General features: G+C 44.3%; 1 protein-coding gene across 2 annotated transcripts; it reads right to left on the bottom strand.

Moving 5' to 3' along the window:
* Nucleotides 1-14,865: 14,865 nt before the first annotated feature.
* Nucleotides 14,866-20,123, bottom strand: LOC125397943 (serine protease 40-like). 2 transcript variants are annotated; one of them, XM_048430493.3, is made up of 5 exons: nucleotides 19,907-20,123; nucleotides 19,123-19,285; nucleotides 18,225-18,499; nucleotides 15,757-15,923; nucleotides 14,866-15,335 (listed from the first exon to the last, which is right to left on the bottom strand). In XM_048430493.3, the coding sequence occupies exons 1-5, from the start codon at nucleotides 20,085-20,087 to the stop codon at nucleotides 15,012-15,014; spliced, it is 1,110 nt and encodes a 369-aa protein (XP_048286450.3). In that variant the 5' UTR covers nucleotides 20,088-20,123; the 3' UTR covers nucleotides 14,866-15,011. The 2 variants fall into 2 exon arrangements, with proteins under 2 accessions (XP_048286450.3, XP_087753960.1); XM_087897834.1 differs by lacking the exon at nucleotides 19,907-20,123 and having other exon boundaries at nucleotides 18,225-18,870; nucleotides 19,123-19,238.
* Between the last annotated feature and the right edge of the window lie 851 nt (nucleotides 20,124-20,974).

The raw sequence follows: 20,974 nt of genomic DNA, 5'->3' as shown, positions 1-20,974 counted from the left end.
GTTTCTCTCCATTCAGTTTGATGTTAGCTGTCGGCTTGGTGTATATTGCTTTTATTATATTTAGGTATGATCCTTGTATCCCCAGTCTCTCCAACACCTTTATCATAAATGGGTGTTGAATTTTGTCAAATGCTTTTTCAGCATCTAGTGAGATGATCATATGGTTTTTTTTCTTTCAGTTTATTTATATGATGGATTACATTGATAGATTTGCGTATGTTGAACCAGCCCTGCATCTCTGGAATGAAGCCGACTTGATCATAATGGATAATTTTTCTAATGTGCTCTTGGATTCGGTTTGCCAGTATTTTATTGAGAATTTTCGCGTCGATGTTCATGAGTGAGATTGGCCTGTAATTCTCTTTCTTGGTTGTGTCTTTGTGTGGTTTTGGTATTAGGGTAACTGTAGCTTCATAAAAGGAGTTAGGCAGTGACTCTTCTGTTTCTATATTGCGGAATACGTTAAGGAGTATAGGTATTAGCTCTTCCTGGAAGTTCTGGTAGAATTCTGCATTGAAACCATCTGGTCCTGGGCTTTTTTTGGTAGGGAGATTTTTGATAACAGCTTCTAACTCTTCGCGACTAACAGGTCTATTTAGATTGTTCACCTGTTCTTGGTTCAACTTTGGTATATCGTATTTATCTAAAAAAATGTCCATTTCTTTTACATTTTCCAACTTTGTGGCATATAAACTTTCATAGTAAGATCTAATGATTCTCTGAATTTCCTCTGTGTCTGTGGTTATGTCCCCCTTTTCATTTCTGATCTTATTAATTTGCATGTTCTCTCTCTGCCGTTTGATTAACTTGGATAGGGGTTTGTCAATCTTGTTGATTTTCTCCAAGAACCAGCTTTTTGATTCATTGATTCTTTGGATTGTTTTCTCTGTTTCTATTTTGTTGATTTCAGCCCTCAGTTTGATTATTTCCAGTCTTCTAGACCTCCTGGGTGAATCAGCTTCTTTTTTTTCTAGATCTTTCAAGTGTGCTGTTAAGTCTCCAATGTGTGCTTTCTCCGCTTTCTTTAATTGGGCACTTAGTGCTATGAACTTTCCTCTTAGCACTGCTTTCATAGTGTCCCATAGGTTTGAGTATGTTGTGTCTTTGTTTTCATTAAATTCAAGGAAGAGTTTAATTTCTTTCTTTATTTCTTCCTTGACCCAGGGGTGATTTAGTAGTTGACTGTTCAGTTTCCATGAGTTTGTTGGCTTCCTGGGGGGAGCATTGTTGTTGAATTCTAATTTTAGTCCATGGTGATCTGACAAGACACAGGTAGTTACTAATATTTTTCTGTATCTGTGGAAGTTTGCTTTGTTACCGAGTATGTGGTCAATTTTCGAGAAGGTTCCATGAGCTGCAGAGAAAAAGGTATATTCTTTCCTATTTGGGTGAAGTGTTCTATAGATGTCTGTTAAGTCCATTTGATTCAATACCTCCAATAGGTCTCTCAATTCTCTGTTTGGTTTCTGTCTGATTGACCTGTCCATTGGTGAGAGAGGAGTGTTGAAGTCTCCTACTATTAGTGTGTGTGGTTTGATGACCGCCTTGAGTTCTAGAAGAGTTTCTTTTACATATGTGGGTGCCTTTATAATAGGAGCATAGATATTCAGAATTGAGACTTCCTCCTGATGAATTGTTCCAGTTATGAGTATGAAATGTCCATCTCCATTTCTTCTGATTGATTTTAGTTTGAAGTCGATTTTGTTAGATATTAGAATGGCCACGCCCGCTTGTTTCTTAGGTCCATTTGCTTGGAAAACCTTTTCCCAACCCTTTACTCTGAGTAAGTGTCTGTCTTTGTGGTTGAGGTGTGTTTCTTGTAAACAGCAGAATGTTGGATCCTGTTTTCGTATCCTATCTCTAAGTCTGTGCCTCTTTATAGGTGAATTGAGTCCATTGATATTAAGTGATATTAATGACCAGTGGTTGTTGACTCCGGTCATTTTTTTTTTTAAGTAGTAGAGTGTATGTGTTTTTCTTCTTTGATTTGTGCTTGTGAATGGTCGCTAGATGTTCGAGTTATTGTAGATCGTGTTGGGAATATTGGATTCCTTCGGTAGTGATTTTCCTTCTAATATTCTCTGTAAGGCTGGATTAGTAGCTACGTATTGTTTAAATTTGTTTTTATCCTGGAATATTTTGTTTTCTCCGTTGATAGTGAACAATAGCTTGGCTGGGTATATTAGTCTGGGTTTGCATCCATGGTCTCTTAGTTTCTGCAGTACGTCTATCCAGGATCTTCTGGCTTTCATGGTTTCCATAGAGAAATCCGGTGTAAGCCTGATAGGTTTACCTTTATAAGTTACTTGACCTTTTTCCTTTGCAGCTCTTAAAATTTTTTCTTTAATATTTATGTTTTGTGTTTTGATTATTATATGGCGCGGGGATGTTTTTTTCTGATCCAATCTATTCGGTGTTCTGTATGCTTCTTGAACCTTCATAGGAATATCGTTCTTTAGGTTGGGAAAGTTTTCTTCTATAATTTTGTTGAATATACTTTCTGGGCCTTTGATCTGCAGTTCTTCTCCTTCTTCAATCCCTATTATTCTTAGATTTGGTTTTTTTATTGTGTCCCAGATTTCCTGAATGTTTTGTGAAGAGAATTTGTTGGATTTGCCGTTTTCTCTGACCAGAGCATTTATTTTCTCTATGGTATCTTCAGAATCTGAGATTCGTTCTTCTATCTCTTGTATTCTATTGGTTATGCTTGATTCTGTAGTCTCCGCTCGTTTACCTAGGTTTTCCATATCCAGCCGGTTCTCGTTTTGTGTTTTCTTCATTGCCTCCATTTCAGTTTTCAATTCTTGGACTGTTTCCTTTACTTGTTTGATTGTTTTTTCTTGGTTTCTCAGGGTATCACTCACGGATTTACTTATTTCTTCAAACTTTTTGTTATATTTCACATCCATTTCTATACTCATTTCTTCAAACTTTTTGTTATACTTCTCGACCAGTTCCTTAAGGGAGTTATTCATATCCTGTTTAAGGGACTCTATTGCTTTCATAATGGCACTTTTTTCCACTTCATCTGGGTTAGAGTGTTCAAATCCTTCTGTTGTAGGGTCATTGGGATCTGATGATTTTCATGTTGTTTTTCAGATTGTTGGAGGAGGTCTTGCCTTGGCGTCTGCCCATCTCTTTGATCAAATGCTCTCTATTGGAACTTCTGGTATCGGGTCAGGTTCCCTTGTTGGGCAGGGAGTTCACTGATAGAATGCCTACCTTTCCCCAAGCAGGGTATTGAACCACAGGCACTGCCTCTTTCCGGGATGCCCCTATAGAGCAGGCCCAGTGTGCAAGGCAGCTGAGCTGGGGAAATTTTATGGGCTCAGTGGGAGGGGAGAAATATAGAAATTTGTACCTGGATGGAAGCTGGGATGGCAGGTGGGAGAGCCTAGCAGGGAAACAGCACTGCAGGCTGACCTGGGAGTCTATGGGGTCGGGGAGAGTCCTAGCTCCCCCTCGCTGGGCCCGCGGGGGCCCGAATCAACTCACCACTCCGAAGGCCCTCTGGATGGAAGCTGGGATGGTTTTTCATAGGGCTTCAATCTAGTATATGTTTTTTCATGCTTGTGAAGGTGACATCCAAAGGCTTTAACACATTGAGTATATACAGAAGTTTTCTCACTAATTTGACTTTTTTCATGCCTTTTATGTCTTCTAGAACTTTGATAATGCTTTTCAATATTATGGTCTTCCCATTTATATCCTATAGTAGTGAGGTTTCTGTAGGTCTCCACCATCACATCTTTGTAGAGACTCTTCTTGGAAGGATTCAGCAAAGTCCATTCTTCCCAAGTGAAGTCAACATGCATGTCATCATAGGTCACTGAATTCAAGTTGCAGCTTCCCAACTGACATGCTTTCTGCCCACAAGAGATCCTGAGCTGCTGTGCCTGAGAGAGCTGAACCAAAATGCCCTTTAGTGACTTTTTTACAAAGATTAACTAAAGCTGTACAAAGGAGCAACAGACCCAAAAGCTAGAGGAGTACTTATTGAATCTCGGGCTTTTAAAAATGACAACTTAATGCATTGCAAAAAAGTAAAAAAAGAAAATACTTGGGTTTTTAAAGTTTAGATCAGCGCCAATGGATAAATAGATCCTACAGACAATAAACATTGAGACTTTGACTATAATACCAAATCTTGGGTAGAAGAAGCCACATAGCCCTGCCAGAGACAGATGCCAAAGTTTTACCTGGTAAGCCATAGCCTCGTGGCAATACACAAATTAATGAAAATGGATTAATTTAAGATATGAGTTAGCCAAAAATATGCTTACACTATTGGCCAAACAGTATTACAAATAATATGGTTTCTGTGTGATTATTTCAGGGCTAAACAGCTGGGAACAAGCAAGTGGCTTCCTACAACAGTTCCTCTCTATTTTTACCCATGACTAGACGCTGTAGGTAATGGCTGGACTGAAACTAAGAGGAGGTACCAGGTTACCCTGTTGGGCCAACTATACAGAACATGGCACCTTTCTCCCTAGACCTCACTCCAGCTTCGGTTTACATCCTTGGAAAAGCTCCCAGGCAGGAGCATGGAATTTGGGGTAACCTAAATCTGTGTTCCTGAGTTATGGCCACATGAGAGTTGTGGGTTTTGCATAGACCTTTATGATGCCAAAGTGTGGGGCTCCAAGAACGATCCACTTTTTTCTTTTCTTTCTTATTTATGTATTTTCTTGATGGTTTATTAATTTTTTTTATGTTTTCTTTAGTTTTGTTTCAGAAAAGAGTCTGTCTATGTGATCCTGGTTGTCCTGGAGCTCACTATGTAGACCAGACTGGCCTTGAAGTCACCTCCTGCCTCTGCCTCCTGAAAGCTGGAATTAAAGGTGTGTATCACTACACCCAGCCCAATGATCCCCTTTCCTGGGAACAATCTGAATGGCAACCAGATAGATACCTGCATGATCCACTGAGTCCAAATTGGTGCTATTTCCTTGGATAAATTGTTGGTGAGTCCTTGTGTGTGTGTGGGGGGGGGGGGTTCTGAACATTTCTTGGTTTGGTTAACAGTCCCTTTGTTTATTCTGAGTTGATAAATAAAGAATACTAATTTGCTAGATGTTCTTGTATGCTTTTAGAGAATTGGTTTAAGCTGTCTAGTTTTTTGTTTTGCTTTACAAGCATTTTTGTCTAGACATTTGATCGGTTTGTTTGTTTACTTGCTTTTGACTCTCTAAAGGGATTTTGAATGTTGTTCACTTTTGAAACTTAGCAGGCATTTTGTTTTCTGTTTTATTTGTCTTAGTTTTCTTTGACTTTGAAATGTTTTGATTTATGATCACTTGGCCTTTGTCTCCTGACATTCCTCCTCAAATGCATAATTCTGTGTTGTTTATTTAGCTTGATAATCTTATGAGTACCTAATGAGGAAGACTTTGAAAGGTAAAGGGTATTTGTTTCCTCCCACTCCAAAGTGTAGAGGTGGTGGTGGGGCATCCCATGGCATGCAGTGGCATTTTAAAGGAAATCCAACAAGCATATCCCTTTCCTGGTTCAAAAGGAACTTCCTTGACTCATGCAGGAAAGCATGCATAAGGGATTGGTCACCCAGGGTTTTGAGCACTGTCCTCCTTGTGGAAACACTCAGGATAACTCCAAGACCTGGTGTGAGCAGAGAATCTCAGGGTAAAAACTAAGAATGTCCATCTCAGCAGAGCAGTGGTGATATAAGCCTTTAATCCCAATGCTCGAGGATCTCTGAGTTCAAGGCCAGCCTGGTCTACAGAGCCAGTTCCAGAACAATTGGGGTTACACAGAGAAACCCTGTCTCAGAAAAACCAAAAACCAAGCAAACAAACAAGAAAGTCAACCGTAAAAGCAGCACATAAAATTGAACCAAAACACATATTTACCAATTAGCAGCTTTTGAGGAGAAAAGAAGTGTGTATGTGTGTGTGTGTGTGTGTGTGTGTGTGTGTGTGTGTGTGTGTGTGTTTATGTGTGTGTGTAAATATTTATGAGGACAAGATTTCCAAAAAGAGATAAGTTACCATCTGGTATTCTAGTTGACTTTTTATGTATGATAATTACTAACTTGCAAGAATTTGGAAGACAGGGAATAAACATTTACTACTTCCAAACTGGTTTATCTTGCATGCTTGATGAAGTCCTAGGCCATGGGGTTTTTTTTTTTAATAAAAAAAAAAGAATTTCCTTCCAACTAAAATGTGAAATATCTGTTTTTTAAAAGTGATAAATTGATAATTCATAATTTAAAAAAAGCTCTTCAAAGAAAACTACTTGCGGGTTAAATTAGATGCTAAAACAAAAATAATTAATTAAATTTTTTTTCAGAGCATCTATAAGGCAAAGGACACCATCAGTAGGACAAAATGGCAGCCTACAGAATGGGAAAAGTTCTTTACCAACCCCACATCTGTCAGAGGGCTAGTTTCTAAAATATTTAAAGAACTCAAGAAACGAGACGTCAAAAAACCAAATAATCCAATTTAAAAAGTGGGGTACTGACCTAAAGAGAGAATTCTCAACAGAAGACTCTCAAATGGCAGAGAAACACTTAAAAAATGTTGATTATCCTTAGGAAAGCAAATCAATACGACTCTAAGATTCTGTCTTACACCTGTCAGAACGATTAAATTCAAAATCACAAATGACAGCTTATGCTGGAAAGGATGTGGAGTAAGGGGAACACTCCTCCGCTGCTGGTGGGAATGCAAACTTGTACAGCTACTTTGGAAATTAATACGGTGGTTTCTTGGAAAATTGGGAATCAATCTACCTGAAGACTCAGCATTAGCACTCTTGAGCATATACCTAAAGGTTGCTCAATCGTACCACAAGGACACTTGCTTAACTCAGTTCATAGCAACATTATTTGTAACAACCAGAACCTGAAAACTACCTAGATACCCCTCAGCTGAAGAATAAAGAAAATGTGGTACATTAACACAGTGGAGTATCACTCAATGAGCGGGCCAGGCAAATATCATGACAGGCCCCTAATAATTCAGTTAAGATCTAGGCCTCAGTTCCTATATGTACTTGGCCTGGGCCAAACCCTTCCCCCCTTACAGATGATAACCAAATAAAGACAGAGCCTGGGACTTGTCCAGACTTGTCCAAGCATAGAAAAGCTATAGTTTTATCCCAACCCTGCTAGCCCTAACCAATTAGAAATGGATTGCCACTTGCGTAAGCCAATCCTAAGTAGAATGGTCACGTTGTTTTAAAAATTCCTGTAGCTGTGCTTAAGAGGAGCTTACAGGTCCCTCTCGGGGTCATCACCATTTTGTACAGGTGTGTAACCCACCATGCATGATATGGTTGCATCGTGGCTGGTGGTCTTTTGGGGACTTCTTGTGGACCCTAACAGCAGGGGTTGTCCCTGATACTTTGATTGGCTCTTGGGGACCTGTTCTTCATGCTGGATTGCCTTGCCCAGCCTGAATACAGGGGGAGGTGCTTGGTCTTGCCACAACTTGATATACCATGCTTTGTTGATACCCATGGGAGGCCTGCCCCTTTCTGAGCAAATACAAAGGAGAGGTGGATTGAGGTGGGGAGGAGACGAGGGAAGAAAGTAGGAGGAGAGGTGAGAGGGGAGGCTGTGGACTTGCCTTTAATCCCAGCACTCGGCAGGCAGAGGCAGGCAGATCTCTGTGAGTTCAAGGCCAGCCTGGTCTACAAGAGCTAGTTCCAGGACAGGCTCCAAAGCTACAGAGAAACCTTGTCTTGAAACTTTTTCTAAATTTTGTAATAACAATAATAAAGCATATTGTAAAATGCTGTTAAAATGAATATGGTTGCAACTAAGTTAAAAACAATATAAGGGTTAAACAAAATTTTGAAGCTAATTAAATATCCTGAGATAAAATGAATGATCAATTTCCTACAACAATATTTTCTTATCTTATTTATTGCTGGAGACAGCAAAGCATATCCCCCTCCACGTGGGGTTCCAGAGATGCAGGAAGCAGTTCCCTCCAGGCAACCCAGTGACAACTAAATGAGAGTGTTACTTGAGAGGAGAAAACACCTACATGCCCCAGGACCGCTTCTACGGCATCTGCATACGCATTTGGCAATGTTACAGATGATTCTGGTTATAGCAATTCTACTAGTGTACTTGTTCCTCATGTTCTTTTTCTCCTTCCACACCAGTGGCTTCTGACAATATGAATGTGCTGTACAATCATCTGAGTCTTCCTGATCTGATGGAGCAGCAGGCAATGAAGCTGTAAAGCCAGTTATGGGGGAAAAACCCTGACTGATGAGAGAATTGGGGAAATTTGGGGAAATGCAGAAATTGTTCTTTGCCTGATTATAAAACTTGGCAAAAGAATTATACTGAAACAGAAAGGAGCTTGGTTAGGATGAATAAAGTTTCTGAAGAACCTAGGGCTTTAGGGCTGACTGCCTATGGCCTTATAAATCAAAATTGGAATTGTGAGGACCAACAATGGGAAAGCTACGACAATGGAGTGAAACCCACTGAACTATGCTTCTGTAAACCACAAGTAGTTAGCCACTGAGGTGAAAGGCTCAGAAGTTGGTTTATGATTAACTCACCTAAGACTTAAGGATATAGTGGCTGGCATGGGGCTTGGGAGCTGGTAAATATGATGATAAATGATGATGTTCTGATTTCAAAGAATCTTTATATTTCCTGTGAGCTGCTTTGCTCAGGTAAGGATTAGCCTGTGGCAAGAAAAAAAAAAAAAGAATCATTTTCCTTGTGTAAAATTCACAATAAAAGACTGAAGTTTGAAGCTCAGGGCAGAAGATAAAGAAAGGAGGAGGAGAAAGAGGAAGAGGAAGAGGAGGAGAAGGAGAAGAAAAGGAGAAGGAGAAGGAGAAGGAGAAGAAGAAGAAGAAGAAGAAGAAGAAGAAGAAGAAGAAGAAGAAGAAGAGAAGAAGAAGAAGAAAGGAAGAAGAAGAAGAAGAAGAAGAAGAAGAAGAAGAAGAAGAAGAAGAAGAAGAAGAAGAAGAAGAAGAAGAAGAAGAAGAACCTGCCCTGCAGCCGAGAGCCTGTCAGCTTGTATCAGAACCCCGTGTTCATGTGCTCATTTCACCTTCAATACATCCCAGCTTTGAGACCACTTCTCTGCTGCGGCTGATCCCCAGCAATTTATTGATTCGTTCATAGTATCCTTTTACTAAATGGACACTTAAAACCTATGATTAGATTTTAGTTTTTTTACATTTTTCCCTTTGGGCAAAGCCTTTGTTTTTTGAATTGTCAGTCATTGCTTTAACCACAAAAAAAGAGATAACTTCTGTTTGGAGAATGGTACCTCCTTAGAAGTCTTACTAAACTACATAGTGATTGTAAACCTTTTATTTGTTTTTAATGTGCATTGGTGTTTTGCCTGCATGTATGTCCATGTGAGGGTGTCAAATCTTGAAGTTACAGACAATTGTGAGCTGCCATGTGGGTGCTAGGAATTGAGCCAAGGTCCTCTGGAAGAACATCCAGTGCTCTTAACCACTGAGCCATCTCTCCGGTCCTGTAAAAACTTATTTTTAACAGACAAATATTTAAGTCTGTATATAAAATTTAATGTTAGATAAAGAACACAATATTCTAAAAGTCTTAACTATAATAACTAAAATTTAAAATTAGCTATTAGTCTCCCTCAAAGGATAAAGAAAAATCAGGCAATTTTAGCAACTAAAAGAAAAAAAAAAACAACACAGCCCACATTCTGCGATATTCACGTGGGCTTTAGAAAAGTGCATCTTCATTGCCACTGACGGTCGGGGGCCTTTAGCTGCTAAACGTTTCTTTCACTATTTATGTTTCTTAAATATGTCTGTAATTAGACTTCTTAAATTGTTTATGATGTGTGATAGTCTATCTGGTTTGGTAAGTGATAAAATGATTCTAATCTTGGTTTTCACGGAGCTATAAATGAAAATGTGCCTGTTTGCTTACCTTAAACCCTACCTTATTCAAAAACTAATCCTCTAAGACCTAAGTTTTTTCACTTCTTTCATAAATGTATATTCTCCTTATTCGGCATAATTTGAATAAAATTTAAAAATATAGTTTTAAGTTAAATTTCAACTCCATTTACTCTACCTAGTCATACTCAAAGATTTGGATTAACTCTTTATATTCAAATTGTATAAAATATCAATCTCTAATAACAACATTCATGATGTTTTATACCTGAAGTACTGACGGATTTTTTTATTTGAATAGCATCTAAAATGTCCTATAGTACAACTCACCAGGATGAAAAATTAAATAATATTTGTATTTTACTAATAAAAAAGGGAGACAATACTATAGTAACTCCTTCCAAAGTTCCATTCCTAACTATTTAAATGCACGTTAGTTTATAGGTACAAATAGCTGCAAATACAGAAGGAAATATGTAATCAATCTACGTATTTCAAAATGTGTAAATTTTGGCTATTTTTGACATGTTTATTCCATATGTTACCTTTACTCCATTAGTCCAAACTGTTCTCTCTCTCTCTCTCTTTCTCTCCCCCCCCCTTTTTCTCTGTTTGAGGAGAGAACAAGGTTTCTCTGTGTAGCCCTGGTTGTCCTGGAACTGGTTCTATACTGGCCTTGAACTCAGAGATCCACCTGCCTTTGCTTCCCGAGTGTTGGTATTAAAGGCGGGAGCCACCACCACCTGATGTCAAACTGTGCTCTTGATTACTTAATTTTATAATAATTCTATGTTGTGTACAAACATTATGTCAGTTTCAGAGGTTTCTAAAAAAAGAAAACCAGATCCAGGTTATGCTGGCTAACCGTTTTGATTTGATTCAAGAGTTTTTCCTTTAATGGCTTTTACCAGCTATTTCTCCCACCTGAAGACTGCTGCCCTGCCCATTACTCTGCCTCATTTACACCATTTCCTAGCGAGAAATCTTCCCAGCTACAAAGATCTTATGACATTTAACATAAAACATGTGGCCCCAGTTACAACATTGAACATATAACATGTAGTCCCCCAGGGAACAAAATGCGATGCTTGGCCAGCAGGGGGAGCTGGAGAATTCCTGCAAAGATGCTGTGCCTGCAGAGACTGGCTGATCACAGTTTCAGTGCTCTGGCTGGGATGGTGTGGGACCCAGGGCAGTTTGGTACACACCTGCCAAGACAGACTCTACAGAGACCCGCCAGAAAGTAGGCCTGACCCTAAAGCAATACCCGGTTCCAAGAAAGACCAGAAACTGAGATCACCAGGCACCACGCAGGAACAGACCCTCAAAGGAACTTCCTAACGCTCCAACTATGGTAGATAGGATCACCTGATGTCCCTTAGCCCAGCACACTCATCAGCCTTCACTAAGACACCCCAAGACAAATGTTGGCCAGTCAGTGGTCCTGAACCTTAGAAATTCCTCACCCCGGTAGGGCCCACAGATCTACACCTCCTCCCCGGGTTCATTTTGAGGATAGCTTGAAGTTTTCAGCTAAACATCCTGTTTGTTCCTGTGTTCCCTCTGCTCCGCCTGGTGATTAGCTATAGGGCATTGTTTACTCCATCTTGGGTGTGGCAATTTCCCACCTGCCTTTCATCTACAGTCCTGAAAATCTCCAGACAGTGGATAAAGGAGAAGTGGAATTGACAGCCTAGCTGCTCAGGCCAAGGTAGGCTTGTCTTCCTACAGACTTCCTAACCCACGGGCTCTTCTAAAGCCTGGCAGGCTCTGCTTCTAACAACAGAAGACAAAGACAGCCCTAAAAGTCCCCGCCCTCAGTGACCATCGAGGACCCTAAGGAGTGGCTCTATGGAGCCAATTGAGTAAGTTCTCTGTCGTTTTTAAACCAATAACTCAAGTAAAATTTTATTCTTCTCAAAGATCTCTGATGCAGTTTGGTAGCTGAGAGGTTTTGCCAGTTTAAAAAAGACAACCTCACCAAACCAATTTCAGTATAACTTCTTATCATGTTCTAAATGAAAAGTGTTTAAGATATACAAGTATGAGTTATTAAGGTGTGTACCTGTAAGTTATAAAGGCCTGAAAACAAATGGAAGTTACCAACTTTCTTTCTCACGCTGTCTTTCATAGTTTTAATTATCAATACAATGCTGATAAGCTATTAATCTAACTCTGGCAGAGGACTCTACTGCAAGATCAAGATTTTAAATTCTCTTTAGTCATTTTCTAAAGATACATTTCTTTATGCAAAAACATCTGTCACAGTTATTCTGGCATAAATATACTGCTGTTTATACAATGTATGTGTCTAAAATTTACGTTTTACAAACTAAAAGAATTCTTGTGAGTTCCAGGGAGCCGAATTTAAGGACTTACCTTAAACAAGTCAGATAAATACCCCTCTTAATTTCCTGGTCCTGACACTCTCCTTCTCACTTACCAGGAGATAAAAATTTTTTTTCTTCCTAAACTTAACCTTGTTCTCTGCTCTGCCAACACCTTGTCAGGTCCAAGAGACACTTGACAGTTCCACACCACAAATCCTGGATAGGAGTGAAGCAACCAGATACTCCAGGACGTGACCAGCACCCAGCTTTCTCAGGTCCCCCAAGACTCCAACACCCACAAATAAGCAGGAAGCAGTCTTGAGAACCCGATGCCCTCATCCCTATAACCTGCCATGCCTAACTCCTCGCCTTTTTATTATAAGAGAAAGGTAGGAATGTTGTAACAAATCTTCTGACTTGCCCTGTCACCCGGGTACCCTGTCCCTTTAAGAAATAAGCCGCGCCTCCTCTCCATCTCTCTGCCTGTCCTTCCTCTGAAAATGTCGTCTCTGCATCTCCCTTCTCTTTCCTCCTCTTTCTTCTCTTTCTCTATTCCTCTTTATCTCTCTCCCCACCATAACCCCCTTACCCTTATATCTTATACCCTTTCCAATACCCACTAAATAAACTCTATACCCAAGCACTCTTTCTACATGGCATATCTGTCTGTCTCCCACCTGCCGTGGTCTCCCACCCACCAGAGAACCTGCCAGGGTCATGTGCATCGTGAATAATAACACTGCCCAGGGGGATGGGCTTTGGCCAGGTCTATTGTTATTCTTTTGGCCCTTTTAAGGGGCAAGCCATGCCCACTCCTGGTGACCCCTGACCTCTCCCCGCCATCTTGGATCATACATTCTTACTGCTCTCCTCTTGAGGTTGCACGCATCTCCCCGTTTCTCTCTCTCTCTCTCTCTCTCTCTCTCTCTCTCTTTCTCTCCCTCTCCCTTTCTCTCTCTGCCCCCTCCCTTTCCCTTCCATAACCCCCTGAATAAATATTTCAATCTCACTCTACATGTGGTGTCTATCCAGTCTCTGTCTCCTGCCCGCCTGCCATGTGTCTGCCTGCCCACAGCCAGCCACTCTCCTGGGATGCACTCACATGGCCCCTGGGGATCTTGCAGGGACCCACAGCCGTCTCTGCTGGGCTAGCGGCTGCTTTGTGAGCCCACCGGGGTCATGCCAGCATTTTTTCAAATTATAAAATCTATCTCTGCTTTTTCAGAAAAAAAAATTGGCCCGAATTAAGTTTTGCAGGGGCTTAAGAATGCCAAAACCATCAACAAATATCAAAAAAAAAAAAAAAGCCAAACCCACAATTCCCATTGCTCATCAGGCCCAAACAGGGGCAAGCGTATGTCCTGACATATTCCCTGCCTGGGAACCTCCTGCCTATGTGTCATAAAGCACAATGGGTCAAACACACTTGTTAGAGGAATGAAAACATGTGGCTTGTTATGTCCCATAAACAACAGCCACCAGCATTGTGGAACTATCTGTCCTTGGGCAAGCGGCTTGCAGATCAGGGGCATTTTTGTTTCATGGATCTCTTAGGTTTGGTAACTAAAACTTAAAATGTAGCTTTGGCTCTCACACTTCCAGTGATAGGTTATACCACTCCGGTCAGAGCAACAGGCCAACACACCAAGGGCAGAAACTTTAGAAACTATGATCCAAAATAGCCGCCTTGCCACTTTTCACATGGATTCTTCAGGTGTCTTGTCCCAGTGATGGAAACTCAAAAATAGAGCCAGAACCCATGCTAGGCACGGGAAGAAAAGAAAGGAGGGAGGGAAGGAGGGATGGACCTGCAGAGAGGAAGGGGCAGGGTGCACACTGGGAATCTTGGCATTGCAGAAGAGGGTCTTGAAGTGGGCACAGCATGCTGGTTATGCACATAAGAGCTGTTTTGTTCCCACCTGCTGGGAAGGGCCTGGGATATTCTAACAGGCTTGGAAAGGGTTTCTCAAAGACCCTGGATTTCCCCCAGTGGCTCCCTTGTCTCCAGTTCATGATGAAGGGTGGAGACTGTGCTGTGGAGCCCTAGTGAGCTCCCAGACAGACTGAGTAGGATGTGGTGACTCAGAGAGGTCTTCAGGGCAGCTCAGGGCTAAGCCAGTCATTCCCAGGTCTGCTAAGCCTCAGTAGATGCAGGCTGAAGGAGGCCCACAAGGACTATGGGGCGGGGCTTATCAGACAAGGGGGTGGGGTTTGGGGTTTGGAGGTGGAATACTAGGGTGATTGCTGCACTTGCAGAAGAGTTTTGAGGATTGCTATTGAGATGTCAGACCTCAGAGACCCTCACTGCTCGCTGTCAAACTCTCTAGAAGCACTGTTGTGACTTTGGGCTTGGAAGACGCCCCTTGGGCCTGAGCTGAGCCTTGCTCCAGGAACACAAGGCACTGCAGCAACATAGTGAGGGCTTGGCCTAATACAGTGGCTCATATATATCATACAGCCTTAGGGGCAGGGGTGGACTCTATTTCTGGAAGCCAGCTGGGAGACAGACAGCTCCTACACTGGTAGGCCAGCTCCCTGGCTGTCTACTACGGTTCCCACCCAGAGAGGAAGTAGCCTTATGCTATTGAAGAACTGGAAGACTGATGGGACATAGGGAGTTGTTGTACTAATGAGACAAAAGAAGAGGGATCCAGAAGTTTCTTCAGCTGTTTTATTCTGTCAGGCCTGGAGCGGGGATAGCCTCGGATAGACAGATGAGACCACAGACGGAAGCATTCAAAGTGGTGCTCAATGTAAAGATTGCTAGACCTTGAGAGCCGGCACGGCTCTGTAGACCCATCACAGAATCTGGAACCAGGCCGACCGCAGGAGGAGGACTTGAGAAGAGAGGAGGGCTCTGCAGATACTGGGTTTGAGAGTAGTGCCAGTGTTAAAACTCCTCCAGCCAACCAGAGTGGTTGCGTTCTCCTCAGCGGGCGCCAAGAAGGGGTCGGCGTCCGGTGTCTCTTCCTTTTTCTTCTTGATCCAGTTGGAAAAGTAGGCGACTTTGGTGAAGATGTTGGGGCTGGAAATTGGCTCTAGGCATGCTGTGGTCCACCAGGCCAGCCCTACCACATACCAGTAGCCATTCAGTGAGCAGACAAGGGGACCACCAGAATCTCCCTGAGGAGAGAGAAGACATAGCTAGTAGGTTCAGGAAGGAAGGAACACACATTGCCCAAGCTAGAAAGGACTTGCTGGGGACCAGAGGTCTCTACAGCTATCTTGAGTGGTCCATGGAGTTATATTTTTGTTCATTTGTTTGTTTTTATTTAAAACATAGGAGAACCTCTCTGGTCACTCTCTTCGGGTCAGGATCATAGAATTCCACTTAATACAGTTGCAAAGGGCCCTTGTACAGCATCTACCTGGGGCAACCACAGATTTTTAGTGTGTGGATGGCAACTAGAACAGCTGAACATCTGGTATCTGTCCCACTACCCACATGGGAGAGGAAGCCGCTAAGGACACACGCGGTGGCCTGCTGGCCGGGATTAGAGAGATGGCTGAGCTCAGCTGCGGTGCTGGCGCCACCATTGCTTACTCGGCAGACGGATTTTCCGTTGTTGATGTCCCCAGCACATATCATATCATCTTTTATAGCTTTATATTTAGTGGCGCTTTCTGGAGTCTGGAAGAAGGCTTCACATTCCTTGTCATCCACGACGGAGACCTCTGCTTCCTGCAGAGGGAAAGGCGATGGCAGGAACTCTGTGGGAGAAGGGTTGAGCTGTAAGAGGCAACTGAGGGAAGAGGCCAGCTCCCTTTCCAGGACGATCTGGGGTGGGGGCGGGAGGGCAGGATGAGGCAGTCACTCTCGGCCACAGTGGCAGGGAAGGGCTCATGACAGGCATGTGGTGACCAGTGGAAGTGGCGTTCAAGAGCAAGCGGCGGGGCTGTGGAAGACAGGAGAAGGCTGAAAGTCAGAGAGACTGCAAAGGTCTCAGCGCGTGGGAGGGGGGACCTCAGGCAGAGCCTCCTCAGCAGGTTAGGGAACTGAGACTGTACCCTGAGGACACAGAGGCCAAGAAAGGGACAACTCAGCTTTCAACAGCTCTGGCTGCTCTGTGGAGCCCAAGCTGGGTGCAGGGACGCTGGAGCCCGAGTGCAGTCGTGGCTTAGGACTCGGGCTAGAAATGTTTAGGACCACGACAAGAAGACTGGCCAATCACAAGGAGCAACTGGACCTGGAGATGTGAACTCTGTTTCCAAGCGCTCTCACAGATCTGGCCTGGGGTCGCCTCATAGGAGCAGACAACAGCACGGCTTGCTTCTTGCGGGGGGGGGGGGGGGGGGGGTGGTGTCACCGTGCACATCCCTCAAGGTTAGTCAGGGGCTGCCTGTGTGTAGCAAACCCAAACCTGCCCCGAGGCCCATCAACCAACCATGGGCAGGAGGGGGCGTGACAGAAGATGGCTGAAGGTCCGGTTTCTTAGGGAGGCCAGGTTCTCTGCTCTGAGAGCTGCCCCCGCCCACACCTTCCTTCCGTGCTCCTACTCCCATCGCCTGGTCAGACCTGAAGACCCTACCTGCTCTGACATAGGCCCTTAGAGAGTGAATGACTGTCCCTTCTAGTGGTGCTGAGACACTGTTCTCGGGACAGACTGTGGGACTGACAGTTAGAGGAGCAGGGATGGGGATCCTAGACCTGATCTCAGAAAAACATCTGACTGTAAACTTCCTCGGGGCTGCTTTGCCAGATTGTGACCTTAAATTTCATGTCAAATTTATATTTACTTTATTTAACTTGTCATTATATTGTCTTAAATCAAAAGCATTCTGCTGGGCTGGAGAGATGGCTCAGTGGTTAAGAGCACTGGTTGCTCTTCCAGAGGTCCAGAGTTCAATTCCAGCAACCACATGGTGGCTCACAACCATCTGTAATGAGATCTGGCGCCCTCTTCTGGTGTATGGGCATACATGGAGGCAGAATGTTGTATACATAAGAAATAAATATTTTTTTTTAAAAAAAGCATTCTGCTGTGGGATAATGCTCTTGTATACTGTAAGATTTTTACTGGCCAATAAAATGCAGATTGGCCAGTAGCCAGGCAGGTGACCAGACTAAGAGGATTCTGGGAAGTAGAAAGACAGAGAGTAAGTTACCAGCCAAATGCAGAGGATGTAAGATGAGAATGCCTTACTGAGAAAAGGTACCAAGTCATGTGGCTAAACATAGACAAGAATTATGGGTTAACTTAAGTTGTAAGAGCTAGTTAATAATAAGCCTGAGCAATAGGTCAAACAGCTTATAATTAATATAAGTCTTTGTGTGTTTCTTTGGGACTGAATGGTTGTGGAACCAGGGGGGACAGAAACTTCCATCTACAGCATCCTGTGTAAAATCACTGCCTGGGAACTCTGTATTCTCAATCTAAACATCTACAGCTGCCCCTTGCTGATAGTAGGCTCTTCCTGTGGTCCAGGATACCAAGCTTCAAAGACACTGAATTCCCTTGTATGCAGAAAACCTGTGCACTTGAAATCATCTCTAGATGAAACACTATCTGACCCAAGGCAAATGCAACATAGAGAAGAGCAATACTGTATGATTTAGGGAATAAGGACAAGGAGAATGTCAGTCCCCAACACTCAGGCTTTTGGTCCCCAAGTGACTGGATTCATGGACCAGAACCACAGGTATACAAGCTGGCTGTACAAGCTGGTAGAACAGGCAGTCTTCTCTAGCCTTAAGGGTTGGGCAGTAAGGTTCTCAAAGGTGAATGGCTTCCAGTTAAACACCACAACCTACCCCATGCCTGGCTGCTCTCATGCTCTTAAGGATACCCCATGTCTTTCCTGGCCAGGGTAGAGCAACCACTGTTTGGTGAGGGACTGGCAGTGCCCAGAGTCAACCTCACTTAGAGCCCCGGGATCAAAGAGCCCACCCTTCTGATCGGAACGGTGGAGTTTTGCTTTTGAGCCAGAAACCGAGGTTCTGGTTCAAAGGTCACAGGAAAGGTCTCCACAGTCTCTTGCCCCTCACCCTCTTCACCCACCCTGTGTACTCACCATCCTCTCTGAGCATCCCCCAGCCACTTATCCAGCAGGACCTATCTCGAGGCACCTTCGTGGTATTCTCCGGGACGCAGACCGGGAAGATGGAGGAGCTGTACGTCACAGGTTTGTGCAGCTGAATCAGAGCAATGTTATTCCCCTGATGGTAGAACTTGTTATAGTTCTCATGCAAGATGAGCATATTCACCGTCATCTGCCGGCTGGACTCGGTGGGACTGCCTAGCTGGTTGTACCCTAGCAGAATCCGGTAGTCAGATGGTTTTCGGGACCTACGGGAGGGCGGCACCTCTGAGTGTGACAGCTGCCGACAGTTGACATTGTCACCTGAATTACCCACCCTACTGGCCGCCGTATCTCTCGTCCCATCACAGTCCTCCTCTCCTGAATCTAGGGTGGTCCTTCTCTTGAAGGGCAGGTGACCTCCAGCAGCCTGAGGGCTTTGGTCCTTTTGGAGCCTTCCAATCACTTCTCCAGCATACCCTAGTATCCAAGGAGCTGTGGGTTTCATTCCCGTTAAAAACTATTTGAGGTGCATCCAACTGCTTCATCTTGGAGGCAGAAAGACTGCTCACTTCCAGCCCTGACCAGATCCCTCTCAGGGCTGCGTGAGAATTGTTTTTCTCAGAGCTTCTAGGAATACCTAAAAGGAAAAATATGTTTCCTAGCTCTGGGCCTCTCCTCTTGTCCCTTTATCGAGGGATGGCAATGCAGGTGGCGGGCACCACTCAAGGGCAGGGCAACAGCGCAGAGGACTCCCGTTGGCAGCAAGCTATCCCAGAACCCAGCCTAGAAGGAAAGTCAGCTCTGCGTCCTTCACCCCTCTCCTTCCCTCCTAGTGACTCTCTCCTGTACCCCCTTCCCAGCAGAAGGGCCCCGGGGAGGGAACACGCACCTCTGTAAGCAGTGGGCAGCACTGACTACCCAGTTTTTGTCGATGAGAACGGCTCCACAGATATGACTACCACGAAAGAGCAGACTGGCCTGCCACGGCCACCGCTCAGAACTGGCCATCTGACCGCCATAGATCTTCCCTTGGAAATTGGTCCTGCCACATACTGTGGAGACAATCCCAGCCGCCAGGCACTTGCATTCAGGATGCATGCGCTTGGTGCCCCAAATGTCAGCATCAGCAGGACTCGGGGGACACGATGGCCTCTCTTCTCCATTTTCAGGTGGCCGTAGCCAAGGTCAAGAGTGGAATGACATAGTTCATATTAACAAAGAGCCTCTTGGATGGCAGGGATGGGGGTGGGAGGTGTCAGGCTGAGAGCCTCTCAAGAAGGGTCAACAGAAGAGAGGTGCGGGCAAAGGGAGGATACCGCCAGGCTCTCTCCTCAGATCTTATTAACGGGAGGAGCACAGCTCTGAAGAGGCGGAAACGGGGCTGACAGAGGCCATTATTGTTCAGGGCTATAGTCTTTGGATGGGTGTGCACTTCCGCCTCAACCCAATGAAGAGCACAGTACAGCCTCGTGCATGGCCTTAACCCTGAACTGTGAGGGGTCCAGAGATGAATGGGAAAGAATCAGCAGAGGCTGTGGGTGTCCGGTATAGACCCCCACCTCCAAATGTTCACCTTCAGTGTAAAGGCCTGCAGAAACTCCCAACTGCCTATGTTCCGAGGGGAAGGGAGAGGACAAACCCCCCAAAATCTGTCTTCTCTTCTCAGTACTTACCGTTATGCTGGGCTTGGGGGCCTTTGGGGATGGGCCAGACATACACAGTGTGTGATGCTCTTTGCGGGGGCGTGTAGCCCTGGGCATGGAGTGGCAACAGGCTGAAACAGAGGAGAAGAGCAGCCAGAAGGCAGGCTCCGCTCCAGCCCTGACCCAATTGCTGGGCCCTGGTGCCCTGCATCTGGCTGGCCTGCCTCTGGGTCCCAGACAGGGCGGAAAGCACGTGCAGACAACCGCCTACGCTGGCAAACTGCCTCTAGGGAACTCCATCCCTCGCCCATCCTGACCTCGCGGAGCTGAGCAAGTGCGCTGAAAACCTAGGTCCACGGTTTTGTCCTCAGACCCTCTTCTCGGGCTTCCGCAGAAGTACGCTCCTGGGGGAGTGGGTCCAGCGAACATTCACCGCATCCCAGAATTTCCCAGGTTCGTTCTGTTGCAGTGCACACTCAAAAACACGAAGTCTCATCATCGAGACTGACACGTCACCATCTCATCAAAGTTCACAATGTTACATCTTCTGGTGGGGCTGTGTGTGGGTAAGAGTCCCCACCAGCAACCAGCGAATTACCAGTAACCTTTGAGCACAGTTCTATAAACTAAACGATTCCAACATGCCTGCCGGGACTAGTAGTGGGTCAGTTAGGGTCACATGCTAAAGGAAGGTAGGGCAATGAAGAAAATACAAGGAAGGCGCAGGTTTAGAGTCGGTTTTATGCCCTGTTTTATGCCCTTGTTAGAGTTCAAGGCCTGGGGATAGCTTTCCCTGGGACTCAGAACTCTGCCCTTGGGATTCTCAGCTAGTTTTTCTTTTTAACATCTTATTGTGTTTTTTTTTTATTTTTAAATGGGAAAGCAGCACACATTTGCATGCGCGCACTTCTCTAAACTCCCCGCCGTGACAGTCAAGGCGGATTGGAACAGGATGTGCTTTCTGTGTGGCCCCAGCATTGTTTGCTGGGGCAGATTTTGTAGCATGACTGTCTTAGGCACTTCATGGTGATTGTGTGTGTTTCATCCGGCTTTGCTTCATCAGACAAAGCAGCAGCCATGTACAAAACACTTCCTCCT

This window comes from Myodes glareolus, chromosome 18, assembly GCF_982192425.1.
Source record: "Myodes glareolus chromosome 18, mMyoGla1.1, whole genome shotgun sequence".
Taxonomy (NCBI): Eukaryota; Metazoa; Chordata; class Mammalia; order Rodentia; family Cricetidae; genus Myodes; species Myodes glareolus.
This window is presented reverse-complemented; position numbering and strand designations above follow the sequence as displayed.

What these genes read in the sequence shown, in the direction of transcription:
- LOC125397943 (XM_048430493.3), bottom strand. Translation starts at nt 20,087, where the DNA reads ATGCAGGGCACCAGGGCCCAGCAATTGGGTCAGGGCTGGAGCGGAGCC. An exon ending in CCCCCAAGCCCAGCATAACG is followed by an intron (nt 19,286 to 19,906) that starts GTAAGTACTGAG and finishes TTGTCTCCACAG; the next exon opens with TATGTGGCAGGACCAATTTC. An exon ending in ACGGAAAATCCGTCTGCCGA is followed by an intron (nt 15,336 to 15,756) that starts GTAAGCAATGGT and finishes CTCTCTCCTCAG; the next exon opens with GGAGATTCTGGTGGTCCCCT.